Source organism: Rhineura floridana, chromosome 3, assembly GCF_030035675.1.
Source record: "Rhineura floridana isolate rRhiFlo1 chromosome 3, rRhiFlo1.hap2, whole genome shotgun sequence".
NCBI classification, from domain to species: domain Eukaryota; kingdom Metazoa; phylum Chordata; class Lepidosauria; order Squamata; family Rhineuridae; genus Rhineura; species Rhineura floridana.
In genome coordinates, this window is record NC_084482.1 from 6,107,893 (window position 1) to 6,128,721 (window position 20,829).

The following is a 20,829-nucleotide window of genomic DNA, read 5'->3' on the forward strand; positions in this document are numbered from 1 at the left end:
TCTTAACTGCTGTTGACTCCGTTAATTAGAAATATAAAATACCACCTAGATTTTCTTCATCGTTTATTTAGAATATCTTTCTGTTACTTGATTTTTTACAAAATTATGTACCCAAACAAGCAATTTTGTTGTATTAATCTTTATTCCTGATTTATCCAACTTCTTCCTTTACCCTAATGGTTTTATGTTGCTTTGTGTATTCTTGCTATTTAAAAAAATGGTCCTAATTGTTTTATAAAAGGAACAATAATGTTTAGCTAAAAAAATAAGGGGAAAAATCAGAAATGAAGAGTGATTGGGGGCGGGGAGAGAACTTTCATCACTACTGCAAACAAATTCATTTTGAATTAAGCCAGTTCAAATTTTGAGTTGCAAGCCATCAAGCTCCGAGTGTGATCTGTGATCCAGCCCATAAATTTGCCTTGTGTTGCCTACAATCACAGACTGACCCAAACACATCATGCTGATTCAATTCCCCTTTCCAGAGTCAGGAAGATGAAACCTGAATTACCCTGGGTGGAGGGCAAGTCCTGTTCTTCCTTCTCTCCACCAACTCTCTTCTAATCAACATGTCCCCAATTTCAATCTAGAGCAGCTGATGAGACTCAATGAGTTCACTGGTCATCTAGAAGCTTGTATGCTTCTCCTGTTACTTCCCTCCTCTCTTACCTCCATACCCTCCACGTCTATGCGAGAGCGGACCCCAAATTTCTGGCCAATGAGACGCAGCTTGGGCACGCAGTACAGGAGCCGATCATTGAACTGGACAAAGAAAAGGAGTCAACAGCGATCTCAGAAGGCTTCCTGCCATGTCCCCTCCTGAGCTGGGTCAGGTGCAAAAGAAGAAAAAGGGCAAAACCCCACCACCTCCTCTCACCAGGATCAGGTACCGGTCTTGCGTGGTACCATTCTTGGCAGAAAGCTTCAAGATGTGCCCTTCCTTGATGAGCTCATTAGTGGGGTTTACTATGTCTTCCTCACCTCCAAGCAGCTCATACACCTTCAGCAGTGAGTGCATCCTTTCCTAGCGGGGTTACAGTCATTGGTAATTAACTTCATATATATTCTTCAACTGTCCTTATGAAATAGATAGGCAGTGTAGTAGAGCATTGAACCTGAAGCAGGGAAACCCAGGTTTAAATCCCCAATTGGTAATGAAACTCAGTGGGTGGGTGATCTTTGGGCAAATCACTCTCTCTCTCTCTAACCTACCTCTTGTCAAAATGGCCTGCAGAGATTGAAGAAAGTAAGGATCCGGCCCGCAGGCTGGAAGAGATCCCCCACTCCTGCTCTAACCCATTTACAGTGACCTCCTGGCTCTGAGAAAACAGAACCAAGGCATCCTGGCTTTGTTTATCAACAATTCCCCCAACACTTACCATTTTGCGGATGGCTGCATTTGAGTGCTCTGCTGCTGTTGCAATAAGTTCCAGGGATTCTGTGAGGAAAAAGGGAAAAAGGACAGTCTACATTACTAGGCTGGCCATACTCAATCAAGCCAATGCTTCCAACTGAGCTGAAAGCAGAAATGCCACTTAGCATTTGGTTGTGCGTAAAAATCAAGTCCTGCAGGCTGGTTACCAGAATGCTGCCACTGACATTTGCTGACAACTGTGAGGGGGCTACAGATTTGCTATTTAGATTAGCAATTGGAAGCCACCAAGGTAGACCTAGTTCACTGAATAACACTGCCTGGTCTCCCAGGGGTCAACCCAGAAGCAAATTATATCTACAGAGGGAGTAGTCTATGCATCCACACAGCTAGACAGCAGGCCCCCACAGCTGGATTGGGTTGGGGGGCATTACCTTGGTCACCCACCTATTATTCCAGGAGTGGGAAACCTTTTTGCGCTTCGGGGCTGCATTTTCTTGCAGGCAGGCTTCTGGGGTCATATGCCAGAACACGTGTGCATACAGCACATACCCACATAAAGCACAGCACCCACCCAGACACACACACATACTCAGATGCGTTCTCGCACACACATACATGCACACACCCCTCTTGTCTTCTGCTCAGCTATTTTCCAAAATATGATCTGATCACGAAAGCAGTTCAGGAGCAGTGAAAACAGGAATGCTTCAAGGTGCTCCAGGTGCCTTGAGGAGGCAGCTCCCAATGGAGCCACTTTCCTTGGCTCCCCCAGTGAGCAAAGGAAGCCTTTGGGGAGAACTGCTGCTCTGAATGCTGCTGGAAAGGAAGGTGCTCCTGTTCTGTGCTACTTGCAGTGCTTCCTCCACCTCCCCCAATTCAGCCGCTACTCAAAACGTCAGTTCCCAGAAAGGGCACTTTGGGCCACTGCCAAGAAGGAGCAGGGCCAAGGAAAGGCTGGCACACTGCTCCAAAAGGCTTTGCGGACCAGATCTGGCCTGTAGGTCACCATTTCCCCACTGCTATTACTCAGATTTTCAGATGTTCCTTTGAGAAAACCTGCCACTGACAAAGGATGGGATGTGTTGGTCAGTGCCACTTCAAAAGAGTTCCATCAACCTAATAGGCCAGTATCAATTCAAGTTCGTTCATTGACTGCTATCCTCTGCTTTTACCTATATGTTTTTCCCTTCCCTAAATTATCAGTATCCATATTTTGAAAGGAAATAGTGTATTGATATTTTGAAAGGAAATATTGATAAATGAAAGGAAATACTGATAAAATCACTGTTCTTAATATTGACATTTTAAAGGCTTTTTTTTTTTTAACAAAAAAGCTGTTTTCAAAAATAGCTGCGGAAAATCGCTACATAAAAATTCAATCTGCAACGATAGAGAATAGGTGAATTAATGGGAAATTTGGCACAAAATCCAAATTGGGCAGAATTCTAGCACATCCCTACCACTGACTAGGGATCTAGATATTCTGGGAAAACCTAGGAGCAGTTAAGTATCCCCTGGCAAGTCAGCCTCCAGTTGGACAGGTACTTCCTTACTTTCCTCACCCTCTGTCGCGCCCTATGCTCTACTCACTCTGGGCATCCTTGCAATCAGGTGAATCCTGAGGCAGTTTGAGGAGATAGTCCTTCAGCAGAAGCTCGTAGCGCGGGATTCTCTGGACAGGTTCCAGCATGTGGTGCTGAAGGGTCAGGTTCCCACATATCTCTTCCCTCTGCAAAAGACAGTGATCTCAGGGGAGCTGTCTGCCTGGCTGTTCTCCAATGGCAGAGTGCCTGCTCCCAGAGGGAACCAAGACCCAGTGAACCGGAGGCAGAGTTTTCAGAGGATGGGGAAAGCTTTTATACAGAGGCATGAGCAGTTACTGAGACATGAGCTTCTTCCCAATGACTTCTTCCAAACACTTCAGTTCTTACAAAGCAGAAGCACGGATCACTCCTGCTGCCCCTCACCCCAGATTAATGCTCCCCCTTCCCATCTGTGTTGAACAACAGTGCTAGGAGGAGTGCTGGATGCAGAACTTGGAAAAGTTACTTTTTTGAACTACAACTCCTATCAGCCCCAGCCAGCAGGGCCACTGGATTGGGCTGATGGGAGTTGTAGTTCAAAAAAGTAACTTTTCCAAGCTCTGGCTGGATGTAGTGAAGCAATTCCACAATTCCCTACTCTTCTGCAAGCAACATGTTTCTTTTCTGTGGGGTACTTAAAGCACACTCAACTAATAATTTTTAAGTGCTTTTAACCTCTTGGGGAAAATGCTGTACAGACAATAATACTAGCCCCACGTCTGGAATGAGAACGTAATTGTGCCATCTGGGTAGCTCCAATTATTTGATTGTGTGTCCCCCCCCCCTTTTAACTTGAAGCGCTTGCTACAACAATACGTCTGAGATCCTGCACACACACCCCAAATTAGAAAGCAGGTGACCATGCTCACCTGCACTTCATGGATAATGCCCTTGAACTGTGCTGAGCGCTCCATCCACGTGTTGACAAGCTCCATGGCACGGTCAAAGTTCTTTACATATTCACCATACATCTTGAGGAAAGGTGCCAGTTTCTGCAAGATATCCCCGATGCGGGGGTGTTGCTCCCTGACATAACAGAAGGGAAAAGAGTTAGGAAGAGAGAAAAGCCCCAAGAGGGAAACTGAGCTACGCCTTTCACAGAGTGGGAAAGCATCCAGATTCTATCTGCAAGACTAGCTGATCACTCTGATGGGGAGTCAGAACAAACGCTCAGTGGAGCTCAGGAATCTTAGCATTAGGGGACTCAAAGCTCTTAACTCTCTGGTTCTGAAAATGAGAAATCAAATACTTCTCAAATGGGGGCAAATCAAGGACATAAGACAAGGAAATAGACAACATCAAACTTTCCACAAACAACTAAATTAAGCTACGAACCTGCATCTTTACAGAGTGCTATGGTTCTCTGAAATATGAAGTATTTAGGAAAACAGGGAGAACTAGGATAGGGGTGGGGAACCTGTTGCCCTCCAGATGTTGTTGGGACTCAAACTTCCAACAGACCCAGCCGTTATGGCCAATGGTCAAAGAATGATGGGAGGTATAGTGCAGCAACATGTGGAGGACCACAAATTCCCCATGCCTGAACTTTTTAACTTCTGCATCTCCCCAGGCTAGGAAAAGCAGCTGATCTAAATGTCAATTCACACATTACGCTTTTTCCATGTGTTAGATATTAATGTGTAATAATAATAATCATAAAATTTTATTTAGCAGACGCCCATCTGTCTGACTGAACGGACACTCTGGGCGACGTACAATATAAAATACAATATAAAATACAATCTGCTCATATACATAATCATCACATTATTAATATCATAACATCTCATCTGAAGACCATCTTACATTAATACAGTGTAAAACCTAACCCACCCCAGAGATCCCATAGGCCTGCCTGAAGAGCAAGGTCTTCAAGGCTCGGCGAAAAGTCAACAGGGAGGGGGCATGCCGAAGGTCAAAGGGAAGTAAGTTCCAGAGGGTGGGGGCCACGATCGAAAAAGCCCTCTCCCTGGTCCACACCAACCTAGCTGTCTTAGTCGGTGGGACCGAGAGAAGGTCCTGTGAGGCTGATCTTGTTTGGCGGCATATTTGGTGATACTGGAGACGCTCCTTCAGATAAACTGGGCCGGAACCGTATAGAGTTTTAAAGGTTCAAACCAACACCTTGAATTGGGCCCGGTATACAACTGGCAAACAGTGTAATTCAATCAACAGGGTGTACACTTGCAAATGTAAAATATAAGCAACAAATGGATACAATTTTGTACTTGCAGACACACATGTCATATACACACATTAGGAAGCCACAACTGGCCATGACTCCCTGTCAGGTTGCACTTACAATGGTAAACTTTGGTTTGCTGGAAGGCAATGTGTGAAAAAGTCCAAAGACAGCTCAAATGTTATGCTTGGTGGATAACACAATGTGCTGCAAGTACAGCCATGAAATGAAGTAACAGGAAAATCCAAAGTGGAGCACATGACTTGTGGTCTCTGTAAGTCATGACATTATATCTGAAAACATTAGGTTCAGATCAGAAACATAGTAAATCAGTTCGGGATGCCTCATGGAAGCGATTCATAAATTGAATTAACAATAATATTAATAAAATAAAAAGTCTTGTCCCTGAACTGCTTCCGTCCGGAATCCTCCAGCCACAAGCAGCAGAGCAGCAAGACAGATAGGCAGAAACCTCCACACTGGGGCTATTTCTTGGAGGCAGGAGTAAAGACGGCATAAAAAAGGCAAGAGGGTATCCATTTCTGGGTGCAAAGCTTTTAAGAAGGATAGAGACAAACTGGGATGGGTTCAGAGGAGGGCAATGAAGCAGTAACTACAGTAATACCTCGCATTAACGTACTCAATGGGACCAGAGCGAGTACGTAAACCGAAAATGTCCTTAAAGTGAAGCACTACCTTTTAAAACTTTTTTTACCTCTCCTCCATGCGGAGCCTCAAAGCCCCGCGCTAAAGCCTCTGCTGCTGCGCTGCCGCGCCTCCCAGCTGGTCGCGATCGCGCCTCCCAGCTGATTTGCGGTGGCGTGATCGCATCTATTTCCACCCCCATGCGCTAAAGCCTCTGCTGCTGTGCTGCCACGCCTCCCAGCTGATCACAATCGCACCTCCCAGCTGATTTGCGGTGGCGTGATCGCGTCTATTTCCACCCCCGCGCTCTAAAGCCTCTGCTGCTGCGCTGTGTTTCTGGAGAAATACAGGCATATGGAGCATGTACGTTATAGTGAGGCGATGTTAAGTGAAGCGACGTTAAGTGGGGTATGCCTGTACTATGGGGAAAAGTTGAAGGAAGTGGTGAAGGCCCACTGCTCAGCGCCAGAGGGCATGGCTCCAAGTTCAATCCCTGGCATCTTCAGGTAGAGCTGGGAAAGATCCTGGGCTGTCTGGAACCCTGGAGAGCCATTGCCAGTCAGTTTAGACAATGCTGAGCGAGATGGACCAATAGTCTGACTCGGTATAAGGCAGCTCCCTATCTTCTTATGAACTGGTTAGGGTCAGCATAGAGAAGAGAAGTCTCAAAGGGGCTGCCCCCACAAGAGTTGCACTGTGATCTTCCAGAGGACAGGACTAGATCTAATGGGCTTCAACTATGGGAGAGGGGGGAGATTATTTCAGTTAAACATTGACATATAAGAGCGCTTTGACAATGGAGCCAATTACTTCAAGGGGAGATGGGCTTTCCCTTGCTGGAGACCTTCAGCCAGAAGCTGGGGAGCCACCTGTTGGGATGCTCCAGATGTGTATTTCCTGCATCAAGTAGAGCATTGGACTAGATGGCCTATAAGATCCACACAGAATATTATGGTTCTATAGTGCAGGAACCACAGTAAGCAGAGCCATATCATTAAAAGAGAATGTGCTTCAAGGAACTGTTGCTGGGAAGCATCCAGTTCATCACTTTGGTCTCTTAACAAGACAAGGTGGGGAAGCTGAGGGTGGGGGTCATAGGAACACAGGAATTTGCCTTATACTGAGTCAGGCCACTGGTCTATCTAGCTCAGTACTGTCTGCACTGACTGGAAGTGGTTTTCCAAGGTTTCAGGCAGAGGACCTGCCCAGCCCTACCTGGAGATGCTGGGACCTTCTGCATGCAAAGCAGGTGCTTTTCTACTGAGCTACAGCCCTTTTCTCACCATTCAGTAAGCAAATAAAGAACCCCAATTTAAAGGCATTTGGGATATTTGAGATTGGCCAAGACTTAAGGTCACCCCAAACAATTAGAAGATTAAGCTGGGAAAACATGACCCACCTATACACACACACAGACACCATATTTAATTCAAATATATGCATATCAAGTTTAAAATTATGTGCAGTTAAAACATACTTTTTGTACACCGCCCAGAGAGCCTTCGGGCTTAGGGCGGTATATAAATTAAATTAAATAAATAAATAAATAATACTGCAGCACCTCTCATGGGAAACACACAGATTTTCTCCAGGCCAGGGTTTGGTACTCTACAAATTGCCAACTTAAGACAGCTGAACATAGTGTAATTTAAAACACACACACACACAAAACTGTAGCTTTACAGGCAGTTGCCCCCAAAACGTTAAGCCAATCAAATGTTCTCACCATTCCTCCATACGTTTCTCCAGTTCCGGGAGCAGGAACTGCTGGTGGAAGCAGTAGATTGAGCAGATGTTGGCAAAAATGCCCATCACCACATCAACTGGGAAAGAGTTTCGGCTGCGTGCTTCCTCCAGCAGACGGGCACAGAAGACCTAGGAGGCGGGAACGCACTTCAGCAACATGGGAGGCAGCCTAGCCCAAGACCTGAGGACAGCCTGCAGAATCAACAGTAGGCAGTATCCTATCCGCTCATTCTTCACAGTTCTTCTATAGCTGGGATGGGGAGTCTGTGGCCATCCAGATTTTGTTGGACTCCAATTCCCATTCCCATCAGCCCCATCCACCATGGCCAATGGAGAGGGATGGTGGGAGTTCAAGTCCAACAAGACGTGGAAGGTGACCCTATGCCAATTCTAGACCCAAATCCCTTTTGTACAACCACTATCAGCAGCTTGGAAGAGCAAATCCATAAATCAATTAACAGCTGAGTGTACAACACAGGGAAGAATGCACAAAACCCCTGCCAGTGGGTTTTCCAGCTGATGCAATTGGGCATGGCTTGCAAGAGGGATTCTACATTTCCCCCAAGGCTTCAGGAAAAACAAACAGTGCATGCACAATAGCCATTTTCCAATATTCCATTGAATCCAAGTTACCTGGTCCAGCAGATACAGGCGAGAGACATAGGCCTTTTCTGTTTTGAGAAGCTCATTGGCGATTCGGAAAACCTTTTGTGGAACTGTCATCTGTTGAGGGGAGAAACGGGATAAATGAAAATCACTAAGGGGATATGAACCAAATCCTAATTCACAGATCAGCCCTGCACTTCATGCCAGGATGCACCCAAGAAACTGGACATAGGGTTGATTCACATTTCCCCCTCCTCTGCAAAGTGACCTCGTATCTTCCATGACCTGCTGTCCATTAGTTATGTTTCAGACTGAGAAGTGGCTGTGAAATGCATACAGCACTAATTCCTTGGTTCAGTTCTCAAAGCCACTAAAGGAGGATTACAATCCCCACTTTCTCCTGTACACGTGAACAGGCCGAGCTTTACCACCCTGTGAGTGAATCTGACCTTGCAGTGAAAAGATCCTGAGGAGTAAGTAGCCCCATTAAGTGAATTTCAGTCCAACAGAAATACCCCTAACCTCAAGTCCTGAGCTGGCACTACCAAGCAAGGATATGACCCAGATCTTATTCACTAACCATTCCTGAATCACAACAAAAGACTGGGGGGGGGGGAGGGAGGGAGAGAGAGAGAGAGAGAGAGGTCACACTAACACCTGGGTGCACCAATCCAAGACTCTCACCTCATCAGAGTCCTGTCTTTCTGCCTGTGGGGGTGGGAGCTCTGGTAGCAGCTCAGCCTCGTCCCCGCTGCCGTCATCCATGTCGCTGTCCCCCTCAGAATCACGGGTCGAGCGGCGCTTGATGATGGCAGGAGGCACTGGTGCCCCTGCTCCCTCTCCTGTGCCCTCATCACCCCCAAAGCAGATCTCCTCGCTGTTGGATGGCGAGCTGATGCTGTCAATGCCACTGTCTCGGTTAGCCAGCTTCCCACCATCATGAGATGGCAAGCAGGCAGCACTACCCACAGCCTCTTGTCCCCCTTCCAGTGCCAGGAGATCCAGAAGTTTGTGAGCCAACTCTGTTGATTCCAGTGAAGCTGGGCAATCTAGCAAGGGCTCCATGGAACCCGCCTCTGGGGTCTGGAGATCTGGACTGGGGCACGGCGACAAGGCCTGTTCAACAGCCAGGATTACAGGTTCCCTACCAAAAAAAGAAAAACAGAAAGAAAATCAAAGCTCACACACAATCACAACAGCCAGGTTCTCCAGGAAAGAAGGAAGGAGCATATATCAGATCCGGAGGTGAGCAAGGCAAGATCTGTAGCTTTTTCTACCCTCACCTTGGAAAGGGAAATAGAATCTAGTGAGTTAGCAGCCACAGAACTAGCACCCCTTGACTAAAAATAGAGTTAAGAATTGGCACACTCAATCAGCCCAATGATCCATCTAGCTTGGCATTCTATCTTCTAACTCAAGGCTAGCCAGAAGCCCTAGGAAGTGAAGATGTAGGACAGGATTGTGTAATTCCCTGCTGTTGCTCACCCACACACCCCACAACATTCAAGGATTGAGATTTTAGATGTGGTGGAGCACAGGAGTGAAAGGAAGGCAATAAAAATAACAACAACTCTGATGTGGATGTTGCACTTCTGGCTACCAAGAGGATTAAAGCTTCACTGATTGCTTAAGCCTTCAAAGAAGTGTTTTGTGTAAGTATCCATGGCCATAGATCCCACAATTTTCAGTAATTACTACTTTGTGATACATCTAATGCCTATATATTGCATTTACTGGCTCTGCAATACATTTTCACCTTGGGTGTGCAAACTATTCTTCCCCACCATCATCACCCTTAACCATATACACTCAGACTCATCACAACCTTATTAAATTCTTATTCACTAATAGGCAAAAAAATTGTGGTTTACGAATTTTTCTGTTATTTGGGCTGACTGCAGGTGTTGCCACCACCCACCATATGCTCACAGGAACATGTTATCAAATTCTTCCAAGCTACACAGGAAGTAGATTGGACTGTGAAAGACCAACCCAAATTGTGTTTGCATTTTGACAAATTTGTAGGGCAGTCCAATATCTCAGAGAGGAGGTCAGGTCTCCTGTTCCCCTGGTGCATTCACTATAGCTGCCCAATTTCCCTGCTTTTTAAAGTTTGGTAGAAATATCTGTTGGCTATAGGTACATTCTTAAACCACAAGGTTTTTGCCTATTAGTGAATTTCCCTGGTTTTTAGTTCGGGAGATAAGAAATGGGATCCTGTGCAAGTTTGCTGAGAATGGATTGATCATTTGCATGGTTACTGACTTCACTGGATTTACTCCCCTGCAGTCATGCTTAGGATAGGTGAAACTGACCACAGGGGATGGGGAGGGGAGGTTTGATCATTTGCATGTTTTTTTAATTCAGTGGGATTTACTCTCGTGCAAACATGCTTAGGCTAGGTAAAACTGACCATGGGGAGGGAAGCCTGGAGTGGGCAGGGGAGGAGGAAGAAGGAAGAGGGGAGGAGAGGAAGAAGGGAGGAGGAAGGGAAAGGAGAGGGGAAGGAGGGGAAAGACAGGTCTGATCATTTGCGTGCTCACTGAATTCAATGGGATTTACTCCTGTGCAGTCATGGCTAGGATAGGTAAAACTGACCATGGGGGAGGAGGAGGGAGAGGGGAAAGTAGAGCAGAGCTGTGGAGTCGGTACACCAAACCTTCGACTCCGACTCCTCTATTTTTCTACTGTCCGACTGCGACTCCACCCAAAATTGCTTCCAACTCAACAGCCCTGGAAAGGGCTGTAAATGTCTTTTTAAATTGGAAGCTCTCATAGGAGCATTTTTATCGCTGCCTGAATATGCACTGTTCTTGGCATCACAGTATTTGTCTTCATCTGGGTCCTGTGTCATACACTGACACACAAAATGTTTTCCATCTTGAGTTATGGTGAGATGCTCAACTACAGCTGACTTCATGGGAAGCTTCTTCGACATTTTGAATTTATATTTTTTAAAATGTGTTAATCAAAATTTATTTTGAAGCCAGAGTCGGTACATTTCTACCGACTCCGACTCCACCCAAAATTGCTTCCGACTCCAACTCCGACTCCAAGACTCCAACTCCACAGCCCTGAAGTAGAAGGAAGGGAGAAGGGGGAGAGGGGAGTAGGAGGAGTGTGAGGATTCGAACCCTGGTCTCCCAGGTTATAGTTCTAGGATAGGTAAAACTGACCATGGAGGGGAAGGAGGAGGGGGAGGGCAGAGGGGGAAGGAAGGAGGATGAGGAGGGGGAAGGAGGGGATTGGAAGGGGATGGGGGAGAGAAGGGAGGGGTGAAGGAAGGGGCAAGAGGGAGGGGACAGGAGTGGGGAGGAGGGGAGGGCAGGTTTGATCATTTGCATGCTTCTTAAGTTCAGTGGGATTTACTCCTGTGCAATCATACTTAGGATAGATGAAACTGACCTGGGAGAGGGGTGGGGGGGGAGGGGGAGGGGAGGAGATTGGATGGGTAGGCACTGGGCAGAGGAGAAGCCCCTTTCCTTTCCAAAAGGAAAACATTGTGAACAGTATCATTCTTTATCAGGGTTTCCCCCCCACCTTTTTATTCTACAGCAGGCACATGTAGCCTCCCACCCAAATTTAAACCAAAGCTATCCCTGGCCACATCCACACTGGACTGTTATTTCACTTTAGGCAGTCGTGGCTTCTCCCAAAGAATCATGGGAAGTGTCGTTAGTGAAAGGTGCTGAAAGTTGCTAGGAGACGCCCTGTTCCCCTCATACAGCTTCAATCAAAGCGGCTGACTGTTAAACCATGCTGGCCACTGGAGCTCTGTCAGGGGAATAGGAGTCTCCTTCTCAGCACCCTTCACAAACTACACTTCCCAGAATTCTCTGGGGGAAGCCATGACTGTCTCAAGTGAAATCAAAGTCTGGTGCGGGTGTGGCCCCCTGATTAGCCAAGCCCAGCAGCTCTGAGTCTGGTTTTTAGAACACGGACAGTTGGTTCTTACTGAGTATGCCCGACGTTATCATTGAGTTCAAGCCAAAATTTCTTAAATTAATTAAAAATCAGCCAGGCATTTTTTAAACTGCAGAAGATGAAGGTCAGAGTATGGGGCAAGGTCAGTAAAAGCATTACAGGTACTCTGTGAACACGGCTGATTTTTAATGAATTTCAACAGTTTATGAGAACTCTGACAGAAAAAAGTCCAAAAGGGCTCTGGTTTTTTTCTCTCTCTTTTTACACTTTGAATTCTCGATTTTCTCTGACTGTTTTGTGTATCGCCATGAAAATTTAGAGGGTTGTTAAGCAAGCATTTCTGAGTTCAGGACTATAAGTTTCGTAAGGTTTTGTTTTGAAATGAGCTTATGGGAAGGATCAGAATGGCATGGGGGTATTTTCAATTTAACACTGCAGTCTCTTGTGGCTGTATAATCATGTCTACTATGAAGGAAAACAACTTGCTCCCACAAAAACATCATACCTGCCCTTTTCTACATCATCTCCAGCTGTTTTGAGATGTGATAAACCAGATCTGTAGAAGACAGGCAGGGGGAGTACAAAGGATAAGTCTGAATAAGGGCTAGGAGAAATAGGGGGAATGCATATCCAGCACTTCTCACGGCCTCACTGTTTGCACAAAACACTAAGCTATGAATTGTTTAACGAAAGTTGGGGAATGGCTGTAGTTCAGTGGTAGGGCACATGCTTTCCATACAAAAAGTCCCAAGGTTCAGTCCCCAGCATCTCCAGGCAAAAGACTTCTGTCTGAATCACTGTCAGTCAGTACAGAATACTCTAGATGGACCAGTGGTCTGACTCAGTATAAGGCAGCTTCCTATGTTCCTACGTGTGACTTGTTTGAATGTCTGAATCCAGCCCAGATTGCCCATGGTTTGTTGTCTCACAGACAACCCACAATGTGAAGTCCTCTTGGTTTGTTGCTGGTTTACAAACCATGGCTTGGCATTATGTTCAAACCCAAGATTCCTGTTTAACTATGGTTTGTTTGGCCACCCTGCCTCAGATGCTTGTCAAGCTACAGTGCCATGAGGCAAGAGCAGCTGGAAAACAAGCCAAGTTTTGGAGAAAAAAGCCATGTTTGCTTATCTCACAGGCTCATGGTTAAAACAAACCAAGGCAAACGCAGCCACTGAGTACAGCCAAACTGGGGTGCTATTTTGCAATGACGAAATGGCAGCTTCTCCTTGTGGAGAGCACATTAATTCTTTTCTTCACACTTTAATCTTTTAGAAGTCTCTGTAGCTCATAGTAGTTGGCATAACATCAAAGTGAAGCAGCACCTACATTCCCAGTGTAGGAGGAAAGCAGGGTTGATTAAGTCTGAATAAGGTCTATTTATTTGCAAAAATGTCTGTACAGCCAACATTAAGAAAAAAATATCAAGTCAGTGAACAGTATAATATCAACAATAAAATTACATTCATAAAACAAGTACAAAATAGATTACAAATCAGTAGATCACCTTAATATGTCAATGTAGCTGGATCACCCCTCAGAAAAAGCCTGGGTAAATGGAAGATTTTTAAGCAAGTGCCTAAATGCCAGTACAGTAAGTGCTTGCACAATATTCACTGAGAGTGCATGGTTAGTGCTTCCCTGATTTTCACTGGGATTTCTTGGGAGGATCTCACGAGCTACTAAAACACTTACCTTTCAAACTTTTCAATGAGGCAGGAGACAGCAGATAATGACCCCAATCCATCCTTTGGCAGGGGGCTTCGGCTCAGGCGGGGGCCAGCTGGGAGCGGTCGTGACGGGGGTGGGGGAATAGATTCATGGAGTCGTGGTGGCTGGATACTCTGCAGATGGGCTGGTTTGGGAGGGACTGGAAAAGCAAGAAGGGAAAATTACTTTTCAAAAACCATGCCATACATTGCACATAGACCCCCAGCAAAGACTGCTGTAATAGATGGAAGGGCTGTTTCTGTGGATAGGCATCTTTAACATCAGATAGCAAAAAAACCACCCAAAAACACTCCACCCCACACACGCACGCACAACCTCCACGCCCTGTCCTGCTTCTTCTACCGCCCTCCTTCTGGAGCGAACAGGCTGGACCTGACACTATATCAAAAACTGTCAGCAATCTGCCAAATAGACATATGCGTGCGTTTTGTGCTGGATTTTTTTGTAAGCTGCTCTTGGAGCCAATCTTGGCTGGAAAGTGGCTCTTTATATTGTATTATAATATACTATATATTTCAGAAAATTCTTTCTCAATCTATTCTGTGTGCATTTGGACACCACTTAAGATATCATAACCATATTTTACATTGACTGAGTCCAAGGAGCAGGTTTTCATCTATGTTTGGATATCATATCCTGCTGGGAGGAAGGGCGGGATATAAATCAAATAATAAATAAATAAATAAATAAAATAATTGGACATCATTTTGAATCAAGATGGCATACTGAACTTTTCCAGACTGCACTGATTTGGTCCCCTCTTTTAAGTTGTCAGAATTATCATGCCCTCATTGGAGGAATCGTTTTCAAAGGAGGACCTGGTGCTCTCCAAAGCAAATGCTATAGAGGAACAGGCTGTATCAGTGGACAATCAGTGGAAAAAGAAGGGGATTCAGGGTCTACAAAGGACACGGCATCCCAACCTCCTCTGCACAACCCAGAGGACCCCTGCACAGAAGCAGGGACAGAGAGTCACCACTGAATCTGGGTAGTGCCTAAACATACAGACCCTGACGCTAGAGTCCCTGCCTGAAGAACAAGGACTCCTTGAGAGTATGAGGTCACTGATGAGGAAGCTACTCCTCACACGTAGACCAAACTCCTCAGGCAATCCAGATGGCTTGCAGCTGTACTCTGGGTGGGGCTCTGAAGGCTCCTGGTTAAAAGCCTCCAGTTCCTGGCAGACAGTGCTAAAACAACTTCCTTGTACCACTTTCCTGGCTTGTCTTGTGACCTAGCTGGTGACTACACTTTCCTGTGTTTTGATCTTGGACTGTTTCTGGACCTTGTCTCTTGTGTTGCCCCTGTGTTTTGGCTTTCAGCCTTGACATCCTTTCTTTTTGGATTGCCCCTAGGCACTGCTGGATTTGGTTTCACCTGAAGCAGGAGAGTAGCCAAATTTTCCACGAGGGCTCCTGAGATCGAGGACCACGTTGTGTTCTATGTTTGGAGACAACCAGATGCCATTTTGAAGCAAGATGGTGGACTGAATCTTTCAAAACTGCACTTATTTTCAACATTGATTTCAAAACTGCACTGATTTTTTGGTTTCATAGAATTCCTCAGCAATGCCAGGTACTGCTAGTAATAAACAAACAAATGAATACCTCCCTGCTACTAATGACTGTGTCTTATCCTACTTCTACAGAGTCTGATGCTGGGAATGGAAAAGCCAGGTTCTCCACCAAAGTTAATGCTTTGTTCACAGTCATGATTCCTGGAAAGTTCCACAAAGAACCTCTTTATGATAGGCTCATCATGATGTAGAGATTAGTCCATATACCTTGTGGCTTTGGTCCTGGGGGTCGTTTGAGTGGCCGGAGCTTGGCTGCTTCTCCTTCACTACAGTCAGGTCCTGGATCAGAGATGAGCCGCTGGGGTGCTTCTGGACAGTGATGTTCTGGACTAGGCTCCAATGAGAGGCTCTTGACCAGGAGCCGTGGGGGCTGAGCAGGACCTACAAGGAAGAAAATACAGAAGCTGAGACAGTTAAACAAAGCCAAGCCTACAACATCCACTCTAGTGTGGTGTAGTAGTTAGAGTACAGGATTAAGGCTGGAGAGACCTGAGTTTAAATCCTGACTCAGCTGTGAAGCTCACTGGGTGACTTTCAGCTGGTTGCTATCTCTCAGTCTAATCTATTTTACAGGATTGCTGTGAGGATAAAATGGAGCAGTGCAGGTGGGGGAATGCTACTTAGAGTTCCTTGGTGGAAAGGTGGGATATAAATATAGTAAATCAAGTAGCTTCAGGGTTTCCTTTACAAAGTTCCTGCCCCAAAGGGGTAAGCCCATGAGATGACTGGGATGCCTTCAAGAGCAAGGGCTGGAAGCCTGGAACAGTCTTGGCTTACCAGGGTCGTATACACAGAAGTCTCCATGGGTTGTATCCAACATAGTGCTAAGTCACAGTCCCATGAGTGCAAGGATTTCTGCTTCTGCAACAGGACTCCCCCCTCCCTGAACCCCCTAAATCTGTTCTAGGTGTTCCCCAATCCTTTGGAGGAGATTTGGGGAGGGGAGAAAGTCCTATTGTACAAGCAGAAATCCTTGCACTAATGGGATGCATTAGCTGAATACCACCCTAGAAGTTTTTAACTCTTTATATTTGGAAGCAAAATCGTGATTTCATAACGTTACTCTGCAGAACAGACCTGCCAGTCAACTGTAAAAACTGATGTGACATTTCTTCAGGGATCAGAATTACTTTCCCAGTCTAGTTGCATCACACAGCAATCCGGCAACTACTAGGTCATTTATTTATTCAAACACATTTATGTCAGTGCCTTTCCATAAAAAGCTCAGAGTGACTTATAACCAAATTTAAATTACAAAAGTAGAGGAACAAAAATGCACAACATTGCTTTTTTATGTATTTTTTAAAATACATAAGTAAATGCAGCAATAAAAACTCCCATCCTTAAAAGCCAAAACAAGTTAAGAGATGCCAATTTAAAAACTACATTAAACAAAGAAAGCTTTTACAGACAAGAAAGTCTTTACCTTCCAGCAAAACAAGAATGATGGAGGCTGGCAATTCTCTCTAGATTGTTCCCCAGAATGGTTTGCCAACGAATGAGAGTGCTACCTCCCCCAAGCATTACTGGAACGTACTTCTCTAAAGAACACAGAAAGAGTATTCTCTGCCACTTTCAAAGAATGGGGAAGACTGTATGGCTGATGGTGTTTCTTAAGATATCTTGGACAGTAGAATTTTAAAGTTTTATTACTAACAAACTGCAACTTGAGCTGAGCTCAGAAGCTAGCTGGTAACCAGTGTGGACAGTGTCCCATCATGCTCTGGCTTGACACAGTTAATACCCAGTCCACAAGGCATGGCACTTTCCCTACCCCACCCAGTTCTGAAGCACAAGATGATTCAGATGGCAATGCCCAATACAGTAATAGCAGACTTTGAGTAGGGTGGAGCTATGGGGCCAACAAAGCAGGAAGGGAGAAGCTGAGGTGCTGGATCCCAGATCAGAAGCCCTCAAAATATGAGGTGAGCCCCCTCAATATACATACTGGGTGTCACAAGAGCAGAGGTAACCCTACTACAAGGTAAAGTGAATGGCCACCTCAAGTGGCAGATTTTGGGTCCCATTAAGGATGGCAGCATGGGAGATAGACCAATCTTAAGAACATAAGAAAATCTCTGCTAGATCAGACCAAAGGCCCATCTTCACAGTCCAGCATCCTGTTCTCACAGTGGCCAACCAGATGCCATTAGGAAGCCCACAAGCAGGACATGAGTGCAACAATACTCTTCCCTCTTGTGATTCCCAGCAACTTATACACATAGGCATACTGCCTCCAACAGTGGAGGTAGAATATAGCAATCAAGCCTGGTAGCCACTGATAGCCCTATCCTCCACACAAATTTATCTAATCCTCTTTTAAATCCATCCAAGTTGGAGGCCATCACAGCCTCCTGTGGAAGCAAATTCCATAATTTAACTGTGCACTGTGTGAAGAAGTACTTTCTTTTGTCTGTCCTGAATCTTCCAACATTCAGCTTCATTGGATAGCCCTGGGTTATGAAAGAGGGACAGCAACATCTCTCTGTCCTCTTTTTGCACACTATGCACAATTTTTATACACCTCTACCATACTGTACAAGGTATTCCAAGTGTGGATTAACCACGTATTTGTATGACATCATTATGATACTGGAAGTTTTATTTTCAAACCCTTTCCTAATAATCTCTAATATGGAATTCCCCTTTTTCACAGTTGCCACACACTGGATCAACATCTTAATCAAGTTTTCCACTACAACTCCAAGGTCTCATTCCTGGTCAGTCAGTGCCAATTCAGACCCCAGGAGTCAGGCCCGGCACCAGCAGGCAATGCCAAGGGCCCATGTGGCTCAGAGGGGGCCCTGCTGCTGGGGCTAAGCAGGTGTAGCTGGTGAGGAGCCACCCTCCCAGGCAACAACAACACCCTGCCACCGGCACAGGCTGAATGTGCCATTTTCCACATCACACTGTTGCCAATGGGGGCTTAAAGTAGGCATGGCCGCATCAGCACATTAGAAGTTGATCTTGGATGATGCACACAGCAAGCTAACACACTGATGCAACCAGATGTAGTTAAGCCTAAGGCGGCAGCAACAGTACTGCCGCTGGCTGCTGCCACCTTTGAGGGCCTGCTGCAGTCTAGTGCCAGCCCTGCCAGAAGAGTACATGCGAAATTAGGATTCTGCTCCCTCCACATGCATCAGTTTAGATTTGCTTACATTGAATTGTATTTGCCATTTTACTGCTTGTTGACTCAGTTTGGAGAGATTCTTTTGGAGCTCCTCACAATCCCTTTTTGTTTTAACCACCCTGAATAATTTGGTATCATCAGCAAATTGTTGAAGGTCTTGGCAGACCACTTAATGATTTTTCTGTCTGTTGTAGCTATTGTAAAATGCTATGCTAGAAGGTGTATGATTTTTTAATTGCATTTTTACAAGGCACTCTGTGGATCACCTGAATAAAGCTTGTGGACAACCGGTGATCCACAGGTTGGGAACCCCTGCCCTAGGCACAAACCTCAGTGAAATGAACAAGAGGTGCACAAGAGCACTACCATGTAGACTGTATATGTTCCATGTTAATTAGTGTGCGGGGGGGGGAGGCAGGATATCATTTGGATTTTCTGTCTCAGATACCAAAATGCCTTGGTTCAGCCCTGTTCACTCCTTTCTGTATAGAAGGATATACAGGCCATTCTTTAAGATGATTCTGAGACCAGATGGGTCAATGATTCACAAGCCTTTTACATCCTAGGATCCAATTTTTGTCATCACCCTGTCTATCACTCCCTTGGTCTATCAACTCCCTCAAAGGAGAGTGGCCAAGCACACTTGGAGAAGTTCTTAAGCTCCCTAATACTACAAGCCTGAATTAGGTATACAGTACTCCTCTACAGTATAGCCCCTGTGGGATGCCTGGAGCACAGCCCTTTTTGGCCCTTAATGGGCTGCCAATGAGCTTATTATGACAGGAGTTTCTGAAGGGATGGAATGAGAAACAGAAGAGATTCTATGTGGAAGATGAGAGTGAACAGAAAACGATGAGTCTGAGGAGACTAGTGAGATGGAGTGAAGAGGAGGAATCACTGAGAAAAGACAACAGCAAACACCTTCTGCCCTCAGAGAGTACTGATTCAGCAGCAGCTCCACTACCAGAGTATGCAACAACCTAAGCCCTGCAACCCAAGACTGTGTAACCATCATTGTTTGGGGGTTTTGTGACAGTACTCACCAGTATAGAGTACTATCACCTCTTTTTTTGCTGCCCATGGCAGCCATTTTGTGCTAGTACCCATAGCACTTTCATCAAGATATGAGTACTAGCACGTAATTTTTTACCACCCCCACCCCCAAAAAAGCACTGGTAACCAGAGACTGGTCTGAGAGACTTTGAATGCTCACTTGTATCTAAGGGTCCTTCCAAATGACCTGTTTATTGAGCATCCATCCTGATGTTTGCAGGGGGATTATACAACACTGGCTTTTTGGGGGGTTAGGTTTTATTATTATTATTGAGATTTTTAATGTTTTAATGTATTTGTATGTTTTTATTTTGTATGTCGCCCAGAGTGGCTGGACAGCCAGCCAGATGGGCGACAAATAAATTTAATAAATAATAAATAAATAAACAAGCATTCATTCTGATTTGTCAAAACAAATCTTATCCCACACTTTCCAGTGCATTTTCCTATCACTTTGTTATTGCAAAAGTCCAGTCTTTTGCAGAAGCAGGTTTTTCCGTCTCAGGTACCAAAATGCCTTGGTTTGGCCCTATTCACTCCTTTCTGTATAGGATATACAGGCCATTCTTTGAGATGATTCTTTGAGATGATTCTGAGACCAGATGGGTCAACTATACAGTTGACTGTACAGGCAACTTTAGGGTTAATTCCTGCTTAATTATTCCAGAAAGCAGCTATTCTGTCAGAGTTTTTTCTCAGTACCATCCTTCTGGGGCTGTCAGTGAACAAGGCTGCCATCAAGAACTAGGATATATTTAACGTGAGGGTAAAGGGGAGTGGGGAGAAGCAACTTGAGGTAGTATACAATTTTAAGCCAGTCTCTAAAAGCCCAGTAAGAGATGGAGTCCAATAACTAAGCTTGGGTGCTTCTAGACTTTCCGTACATTCGGGTGGGACTAAATCACATACCAGCAAATTATGATTGCACATTTACCAATGATTGGGAGGTCTGGATCAGGGCCACAGCACTGCAAGAGGGGAGCTTTAATCCTTTGCCCCCATCCTGTTCCCAATTAGAACTGGGCCTCCTCCATCTGCTACTTACACTAGAAGAAAAGTCCCATTGCCACCAACAGGAGCTTTCTTCCCACTGTAAATAGGAGTCCTAGGAAGAGGGACCAATTCTGATCAGGATCACAACAAGGGCAAAGAATTAAAGCTCTCCCCACCACCACCATGACCTCAGTCTGGCTCCACACAAGCACACAAAGAGGTCTTTAAATAAAAATCAGCCACACAAGGGCTGTAGACATGAATTCGAACATCATGTCTAAT

At 45.3% G+C, this 20,829-nt stretch overlaps 1 protein-coding gene across 1 annotated transcript in view; it reads right to left on the reverse strand.

Moving 5' to 3' along the window:
* The window catches only part of FGD1 (FYVE, RhoGEF and PH domain containing 1), a 57,920-nt gene that overhangs the window by 10,144 nt on the left and 26,947 nt on the right, over nucleotides 1–20,829 (reverse strand). Inside the window, exons 2-11 of the mRNA XM_061614123.1 lie at nucleotides 15,576–15,749; nucleotides 13,757–13,931; nucleotides 8,822–9,281; nucleotides 8,165–8,254; nucleotides 7,512–7,660; nucleotides 3,828–3,984; nucleotides 2,966–3,104; nucleotides 1,380–1,438; nucleotides 878–1,024; nucleotides 670–762 (exon numbers count right to left, since the gene is read on the reverse strand). Of these exons, the coding sequence (XP_061470107.1) occupies nucleotides 670–762; nucleotides 878–1,024; nucleotides 1,380–1,438; nucleotides 2,966–3,104; nucleotides 3,828–3,984; nucleotides 7,512–7,660; nucleotides 8,165–8,254; nucleotides 8,822–9,281; nucleotides 13,757–13,931; nucleotides 15,576–15,749 (1,643 nt within the window). The remainder of the gene's footprint in view (nucleotides 1–669; nucleotides 763–877; nucleotides 1,025–1,379; nucleotides 1,439–2,965; nucleotides 3,105–3,827; nucleotides 3,985–7,511; nucleotides 7,661–8,164; nucleotides 8,255–8,821; nucleotides 9,282–13,756; nucleotides 13,932–15,575; nucleotides 15,750–20,829) is intronic.